At 45.1% G+C, this 8,929-nt stretch overlaps 1 protein-coding gene across 1 annotated transcript; it reads left to right on the top strand.

Annotated features, from left to right (window-relative positions):
• The first annotated feature begins 1,767 nt into the window (after positions 1–1,767).
• mrps26 (mitochondrial ribosomal protein S26) lies at positions 1,768–6,550 on the top strand. Its single transcript, XM_042325057.1, has 4 exons — positions 1,768–2,139; positions 4,493–4,639; positions 5,702–5,825; positions 5,998–6,550. The coding sequence occupies exons 1-4, from the start codon at positions 1,922–1,924 to the stop codon at positions 6,127–6,129; spliced, it is 621 nt and encodes a 206-aa protein (XP_042180991.1). The 5' UTR covers positions 1,768–1,921; the 3' UTR covers positions 6,130–6,550.
• Positions 6,551–8,929: the final 2,379 nt, after the last annotated feature.

Genomic DNA, 8,929 nt, shown 5'->3' with positions numbered 1-8,929 from the left:
CCAACTATGGCCTTCCGGATAGCCTGAGTACACTAATTTCTCATTTGCCTGAACGAGAGCCAGTCAGCCTGAGTATGCGTGTGCCGAACCTTTCATCAAATGCAATTCTTGAGGTGGAGTAACTGCAAGATCACGGTCGAACCAGGGGCTTAACCTGTTTTTAATTCTCATTTGAAAATATTTTTAAAAAGAAGGTCCAAGCGTCTTCGACAGAGGGGATCAAGCTGATTCTATACCATTTTACAGAGTCCAGGTCATGAAGGAAGGATTGCTCATTAAAGTGTTTTAGCAAGCGTCTATGACAAATCAGGACAGGTCGTTTCACTGAGCAGTCATTACAAACACAGGCTGTAAAACAGTGATCACTAAGGTCATTACAGAAAACACCAGACTGATACCTATCAGGATTATTGTGAAGATAACATCGAGGAGAGAATCCTTTTCTGGGTATTTGGAGTCATACCTTGTGGGATTGGTAATAATCTGAGAAGTCACATTGCTTTAGGACTTGGTCAGGTGGTTTAAGCATGTCCCAGTTTAGGTCACCTAGCAGGACAAATTCAGACTTAGTGTAAGGAGCCAGTAGAGAGCTTAGGGCAGGTAGGGTACAGGTAGGGTACAGGCCAGTGCTGATGGAGGACGATCGCACCTAGCAACAGTCAACAAAGAGCTATTTGAAAGTTGAATGCTTTTAAAACCAGCAAATCAAATTGTTTGGGGACAGACTTGGTGGAGACAACCGAGCACTGAAGGTGATGCTTGGTAAAGATTGCCACACCCCCACCTTTGGAAGATCTGTCTTGCCGAAAAAGGTTATAACCAGAAAGGTTAACATCAGTGTTCAAAACACTCTTCCTTTAACCACGTCTCAGTAATGACCAACTCATCTGGATCGGAGCTGTGAACCCACACTTTCAATTGATCCATTTTAGGTAATAAGCTTCTAGGGTTAACATGCCCGAAAACCCAGGCTTTTACGAGAAGAGAAATCAGTGAAGCAGATATCAGAGTACAAGTCAGAATTGGGGCTAGCAACAGTAGATGGGCCAGGGTGTACATGCACATTTCCAGATATCATCAACAGTAATAAAATCAAGACACGGCAGAGGACAGGGAGAGCTCTGCAGTGCTGATTTATGACATCTGAATGTGCATTAGATGGCTAAACCTAACCTTAAATTAAGACCAAAAAGGTCATTTGTGTTTTCATAAATGTTCATGATATAGACCATTTTGACGTTGTGGCTGTGCTATTTAGTGGAAACCCTTCGACCAAAGATGTGTGTAACTAAGCCAAGATTAACCACACCCTGTCGTTTCTAATGGGAGCAAATTAATCATAGTGGGCAGAGACAAGCATGAAATAGCGAGAGCCTATTGGTGCGTTCGCGCAAGTATTTGCATATTTCCGTTAGGGAACTCCAAGTCTGTGAAGTGTCCTTACACTCCTAAACAACGTATTTCTGTTTTACATTTGTAACGAGTAATGTCTACAAAAATGTGTCTACTCTGTTCGTAACAGATTATAGTTTTAGAAACAGAAAACTGAATTGAAATGAAATGTTTTATCAATAAGAAAATGTGAAAAATATAGGCCAAAATCCATCTTCTCCCACTTCAAGCCACTGGACTTCCTCTCACCACCTTATATGGTAGTGAGTGGAAACGCCAACTAGATGCTTCACATTTATACATCCGGTGAAATATCTGTCTCATTGTTCTATCTGTACTTCAACCTAGACATTGACTCGGAAGTTATTTAGGTAACCTTGGGAATTCTTCCGGGATTTCTTTTATCAACATGGCTGCTTCGTAAAGCAACTTGTATGTTTCCGTTAACTACATGCACGCATTTTATTGATAGTTGTAGGTAAATATTTGCACTTAAACTATTAGAGTAAGCAGTCGATTGTCAGTCAGTATGTTTCAAGTTATTACCAGAAGTACCCCGGTAATCCGGCTTCTCGCCCCCCGTGGAGCCGTGCTTGTGGAGGCTGTCCGGGGTAGGAAGACCCGCACCGATCCGAAGGCCAAATCCAAAGAGGGGCGCATCAAAACGCCACCTCCCGTCGACCCGGTGGAGATGGTGGTCCTCAGGGAGAGATTCACAGAATATGACCTGATCATGAGAGCGCTGAGGTAAGACTAGACCAATGCACGTTTATGTTTCAGACGTGGTGTGTTTCAGGACAAAATATTAAGATTAAATCTAAGGTTACTGATTGATAGTTCTGCATAAAAGTGAAATTGTCTGACTGATCAGTTTTAGTACTGATAATAGACAACGTTAGCTACCTTGCTTTCAGTTATCCCATTCATAGTCATAAAGATAAATATGGCGTATTTTTGTAGGCACTAACTCCGCCATGGTTAGTAAACTAGACCAACGAAAAAATCACAGCAAGGGAGAAGTTGCCATATTTATACAATAAACACTTTTTCCATAACGTTATTGAGCCAATGAATATCATAGTAACTTGTAATGACGTTAGAATCTAAATGTGGGTTTTCTCAAAATGATTATTATTGCAAGATATGACATCATAAAGGAATTTAAATGTGGCAAGAGAGAATATAATTTGCCCTCATTAAACTCGCCAGATCATTTTCCATCAATGGATGTCTGTTTAACTCGTCGACTGATATGATTAACTTCTCCGCAATAAGGCACGAGAGGGGTGTGGTATATGGCCAATATACCACAATCCCCGGGGTGCATTATTCCTATTATAAACTGTACCAACATAATTGGGACAGTAAAGTACTTAAGTAAAAATACTTTAAAATACCACTTAAGTAGTTTTTTGGGGTATCTGTGCTTTATGATTTAAATGTATGACAACTTTTACTTCACTACATTCCTAAAGAAAATAATGTACTTTTTACTCCATACATTTTCCCCTGACACCCAAAAGTACTCATTACAGTTTGTCAGGAAAATGGTCCAATTCACTTGTCAAGAGAACATCCCTGGCCATCTTTACTGCCTCTGATCTGGCGGACTCACTAAACAGAGAACATCCCTGGCCATCTTTACTGCCTCTGATCTGGCGGACTCACTAAACAGAGAACATCCCTGGCCATCTTTACTGCCTCTGATCTGGCGGACTCACTAAACAGAGAACATCCCTGGTCCTGCCTGGATAAACAGAGAACATCCCTGGTCATGCCTCTGATCTGGAGGACTCACTTACTGCCTCTGATCTGGAGGACTCACTAAACAGAGAACATCCCTGGTCATCCCTACTGCCTCTGATCTGGAGGACTCACTAAACAGAGAACATCCCTGGTCATCTTTACTGCCTCTGATCTGGCGGACTCACTAAACAGAGAACATCCCTGGTCATCTTTACTGCCTCTGATCTGGAGGACTCACTAAACAGAGAACATCCCTGGTCATCCCTTTACTGCCTCTGATCTGGAGGACTCACTAAACAGAGAACATCCCTGGTCCTCCCTACTGCCTCTGATCTGGAGGACTCACTAAACAGAGAACATCCCTGGTCCTCCCTACTGTCTCTGATCTGGAGGACTCACTAAACAGAGAACATCCCTGGTCCTCCCTACTGCCTCTGATCTGGAGGACTCACTAAACAGAGAACATCCCTGGTCATCCCTACTGCCTCTGATCTGGAGGACTCACTAAACAGAGAACATCCCTGGTCATCCCTACTGCCTCTGATCTGGAGGACTCACTAAACAGAGAACATCCCTGGTCCTCCCTACTGCCTCTGATCTGGAGGACTCACTAAACAGAGAACATCCCTGGTCCTCCCTACTGACTCTGATCTGGAGGACTCACTAAACAGAGAACATCCCTGGTCATCCCTACTGCCTCTGATCTGGAGGACTCACTAAACAGAGAACATCCCTGGTCATCCCTACTGCCTCTGATCTGGAGGACTCACTAAACAGAGAACATCCCTGGTCATCCCTACTGCCTCTGATCTGGAGGACTCACTAAACAGAGAACATCTCTGGTCCTCCCTACTGCCTCTGATCTGGAGGACTCACTAAACAGAGAACATCCCTGGTCCTCCCTACTGCCTCTGATCTGGAGGACTCACTAAACAGAGAACATCCCTGGTCCTCCCTACTGCCTCTGATCTGGAGGACTCACTAAACTCAAATGCTTTGTTTGTAAATTCTGTTCTGAGTGGTGGAGTGTGCCCCTGGCTATCCGTAATTAAATTTGAAAAAATACAAGGAAATTGTTCCGCCTGGTTTCCTTAATATAAGGAAGTCAAAATGATTTATACTTTTACTTTTGATACTTAAGTACATTTTAGCAATTCCATTTACTTTTGATACTTAAGTACATTTTAGCAATTCCATTTACTTTTGATACTTAAGTACATTTTAGCAATTCCATTTACTTTTGATACTTAAGTACATTTAAAACCAAATACTTTCAGACTTTTACTCAAGTTGTATTTGGTTATAATGTTGTGGTCCATGAATGAGGTTGTGATTAGTGTGATGTGGTTGTCAGGCTGGAGTTCAAGGAGGAGATGCTGAGGAAGAGGTATGAAGAGGAGGTGGGCTCCCTGGCGGAGGAGAGGGCGAAGCAGGAGGCGGAGGAGCACCGCTCCCTCATGACCTGGAACCAGGAGGAGAATCTCCGCATGCTCAAGATCAGGTCAGGAAGGAACGGGACATCGGTTCTGATATGTACCAAATGGCACCCTATTCCCTACGTAGTGCAGAGCACTTTTCACTGCCCCTTTCATGTCCACCTCCATCAAATAATCCATAAAGCTTAATGGGAAATGATGTCTGTCTTGTATTCACATTCTCTATCCCTCCTCTCTCCCTCCTCTCTCTCTCCCCCCTCTCTCTCTTCCTCTCCCTCCCCCTCCTCTCCCTCTTCTCTCTCTCCCTCCTCTCTCTCTCCCTCCTTTCTCTCTCCCTCCTCTCTCTCCCCCTCCTCTCTCCCCCTCCTCTCTCCCTCCTCTCTCCCTCTTCTCTCTCCCTCCCCTCTCTCTCTTCCTCCTCTCTCTCTCTCCCTCCTCTCTTCCTCTCTCTCCCCTCCTCCTTCTCCCTCTCTCTCTCCTCCTCTCTCTCCCCCTCCTCTCTCCCTCCCCTCCTCTCTCCCTCCTCTCTCCCTCTTCTCTCTCCCCCTCTCTCTTCCTCTTCTCTCTCCCTCCCCTCCTCTCTCCCTCCTCTCCCTCCCTCCCTCCCCCTCTCTCTTCCTCCTCTCTCCCTCTCTCTCTCCTCTTCTCTCTCTCTCTCTCCCCCCTCTCTCCTCTCTCCCTCTCTCTCCCTCCTCTCTCTCCCTCCCTCCTTTCTCTCTCTCCCTCCTCTCCTCTCTTCCCTTCCTCCTCCCTCCCCTCTCCCTCTTCTCTCTCTCTCCCCCCCCTCCTCTCTCCCTCTTCTCTCTCCCTCCCCTCCTCTCTCTCTCTCTTCTCTCTCTCCTCTCCCCCCCTCCTCTCTCCCTCCTCTCTCTCTCTCTCCCTCCCCCTCTCTTCTCTCTTCTCCTCTCCCCCTCTCTCTCTCTCCCTCTTCTCTCTCTCCCTCTTCTCTCTTCCCTCTTCTCTCTCCTCTCTCTCTCCCTCTCTCTCTTCCTCTTCTCTCTCCCTCTTCTCTCTCTCCCTCTTCTCTCTCTCCCTCTTCTCTCTCTCCCTCTTCTCTCCCTCTTCTCTCTCTCCCTCTTCTCTCTCTCCCTCTTCTCTCTCTCCCTCCTCTCGTTCTCTGCCTTTAGGGAACTGAGAGTTCAGAAAGAGGTGGAAGCTGCTGAGGTCAAGAAGACAGAGGCAGCCATTCTGCGAGAGCAGGCCATGGAAAGCTTTGTTAAAGAGAAGGGAGAGGAGATAATGCGGATTCAGGTATGTAGAGTTTTGGTCAACCTTTTGAAAGCCAAAGTTACGTTTATTGACCTTGTTGTAAACAAATGCGGCGCCATGTTGGCGGAAGTTGTTTCCCTCTGAAACTAGAATGTTGTAGTGTCATGTCAATGCATCAATGTCTCAACTCTCTACATACATGGCTTTGTTCCAGGAGGAGGCCAAGAGCTTCATCAACCTGGAGAACCTGGACCAGCGTATTGAGGAAGCCCTGGACAACCCTAAGAACTATAACTTTGCCATCGACAAAGATGGCCGCGTGGTGAAGAGGACTGTGCTGCAGTGAGAGAGACTGAGGATGACTGGAAGTGTAGAGTGAAGTTGCCCCTAGACTCTGATCTGGATTCAGTTTATCCTTTTCCCCACTATGGTTCAGGTTAGGATTGTGGGAATGGAAGCTGATTCTGGATCTATACCTAAGGGAAACTTCACCTCAGAGCCTTGGCTTGAGGCCTCAGAGGAGACTGGCAAGATAGTGAGCTCGTTTGACATTGTATGCGGGTCACGACTGACTGATCTACAAATCACCTTGCATCATAAATAACTACTCATTATTATTTGTAGATCAGTCAGTCCGTCACAATGCTCTGGAACACGGGCAGTGTGGCCTTTTCTCATTCCTCCACCCTCTCTCCTCTGTGACCCGGAAACCATTAAGAAAGTCAATCTATATAAAAAAATATTTAAAAAATAAAAAGAGTTCTTAACAGGGTGTTTTTTTTACCCTCGCAGGTGTCGTCTCCTTCAGACATGAGCTCGTCGTCAGAGCAGATGTTGAGCACGTTAACCAGCATCTCTGTCGATTCGTTAGTAGGCAAACAGAAGAGGCCTCCTCCCCTCCTCGATAAGCCACTTTTCATTGATTATAGGCATGTGTATCCTACCGGAGTCCTTCACTGAACAGTTGTGATATCTGCCCACTTGGAAACAGCTGTTGTTTTGTCAGTGGAGAAAAGCATGAACACGTCTAAAAACAATATCTCCTTTATCTAGAACATGATGTGGTTAGCTGGGGTGTAGTCATTTGTCCAAGCCCTAGCAAATTGTGGCGTTTATGTTAGTAATGGGGGGGGGGGGACACCTACTCTTTCATTGACAGACTGACCAGGTGAATCCAGGTGAAAGCTATGATCCCTAATTGAGGTCACTTGTTAAATCCACTTCAAATCAGTGTAGATGAAAGGGAGGAGACGGGTTAAAGTAGGCTTTTTAAGCCTTGAGACACTTGAGACATGGATTAGAGTCAACATGGACCAGCATCCCTGTGGACCGCTTTCGACACCTTGTAGTGTCCATGCCCTGATGAATTGAGGCTGTTCTGAGGACAACTCAATATTAGGAAGGTGTTCTTAATGTTTTGTACACTTGCTGTATAGCGTTACTGTAAAAGGAGACCGTCTGTACCTGCCTCAGAACTCCAGTACTGTTCATCCTGTAGCTTTCTCTCCATCTTTATTTCCAATTTATTAAAAACCGTGTTTTCTAATGTTCTCTCTTGCCTCTGCAGCAAACATACAGTGACCAATATGTTTGGTAAGGTCCCTCACTATGGTGATAATATCGTATCGTGAGGCCCCTGACACTTCACAAACCTAGTTTCTATTAGACAAATTCAGGTAGGTCCGTTTGCTTTCATTTCATTCTGTTTGGTTCCTAGTGAATACAGCCATGATCTGTTCAATACCTTGTCATGCGTTTTAATATCTGTCATTCGTCTGCAATGTATTCGGACAGGAAGTCAACCCTTAAAAAAGGACAGCCTACTATCAAATCAAATGTATTCATATAGCCCTTCGTACATCAGCTGATATCTCAAAGTGCTGTACAGAAACCCAGCCTAAAACCCCAAACTGCAAGCAATGCAGGTGTAGAAGCACGGTGGCTAGGAAAAACTCCCTAGAAAGGCCAAAACCTAGGAAGAAACCTAGAGAGGAACCAGGCTATGAGGGGTGGAGATTATAACAGAACATGGCCAAGATGTTCAAATGTTCATAGATGACCAGCAGGGTCAGATAATAATAATCACAGGCACACTCTATGTGTGTGATGAACAGTTTCCTGGCACAATTACCCATGTTTCCACCAGTTTGGTTATGGGGGGAGTTTACAGGTTATGAAAGTGCTGTACAACTTCAATCTATGGACTTCTCATCTGTCAAGTACACAATGAGAACGTATTTATGTAATAAATAATTGTTTCTTCCTATTTGATCCTCTACTACTTTCTTGTGAGTCATGTGGCTTTAAATCATTATAATTATTATAATGGCACCAGAGGAGATTTTGTACATAATGTTTCTGCTTCCTGAAAAGAGCTTCTGGATGTCAGAACAGCGATTACTCACCTCAAACTGGATGAAGATTTTTTTTTCTTAACGAGTCGGCCGCAAAGGATTTACTGCAAATACTGGACCAGGCCCAAACCCCCGTCAATCGCATTGAAGAGAAGACCAAGAGACCGGGGCTGCAGATCCGGGTGTATGTGAGAATTTGTTGGCAAGTGGGTAACCCGCCTCTACCATCCATCCTATTGGACAACGTGCAATCACTGGAGAATAAACTGGATGAGCTCTGTTGGAGACGATCCTACCAACGGGACATTAAAAACTGTAATATCTTATGTTCCAGTCGAGTTCGAGTTGTGGCTGAACGACGACATGGATAATATACAGTTGGCTGGGTTTATGCTGCATAGGCAAGATAAAACAGCTGCCTCCGGTAAGACAAAGGGTGGAGGTCTGTGTCTATTGGTCAATAACAGCTGCCTCCGGTAAGACAAAGGGTGGAGGTCTGTGTCTATTGGTCAATAACAGCTGCCTCCGGTAAGACAAAGGGTGGAGGTCTGTGTCTATTGGTCAATAACAGCTGCCTCCGGTAAGACAAAGGGTGGAGGTCTGTGTCTATTGGTCAATAACAGCTCCCTCCGGTAAGACAAAGGGTGGAGGTCTGTGTCTATTGGTCAATAACAGCTGCCTCCGGTAAGACAAAGGGTGGAGGTCTGTGTCTATTGGTCAATAACAGCTGCCTCCGGTAAGACAAAGGGTGGAGGTCTGTGTCTATTGGTCAATAACAGCTGCCTCCGGTAA

The sequence above is a fragment of the Oncorhynchus tshawytscha genome, linkage group LG08 (assembly GCF_018296145.1).
Source record: "Oncorhynchus tshawytscha isolate Ot180627B linkage group LG08, Otsh_v2.0, whole genome shotgun sequence".
Classification (NCBI taxonomy): Eukaryota; Metazoa; Chordata; class Actinopteri; order Salmoniformes; family Salmonidae; genus Oncorhynchus; species Oncorhynchus tshawytscha.
This window is presented reverse-complemented; position numbering and strand designations above follow the sequence as displayed.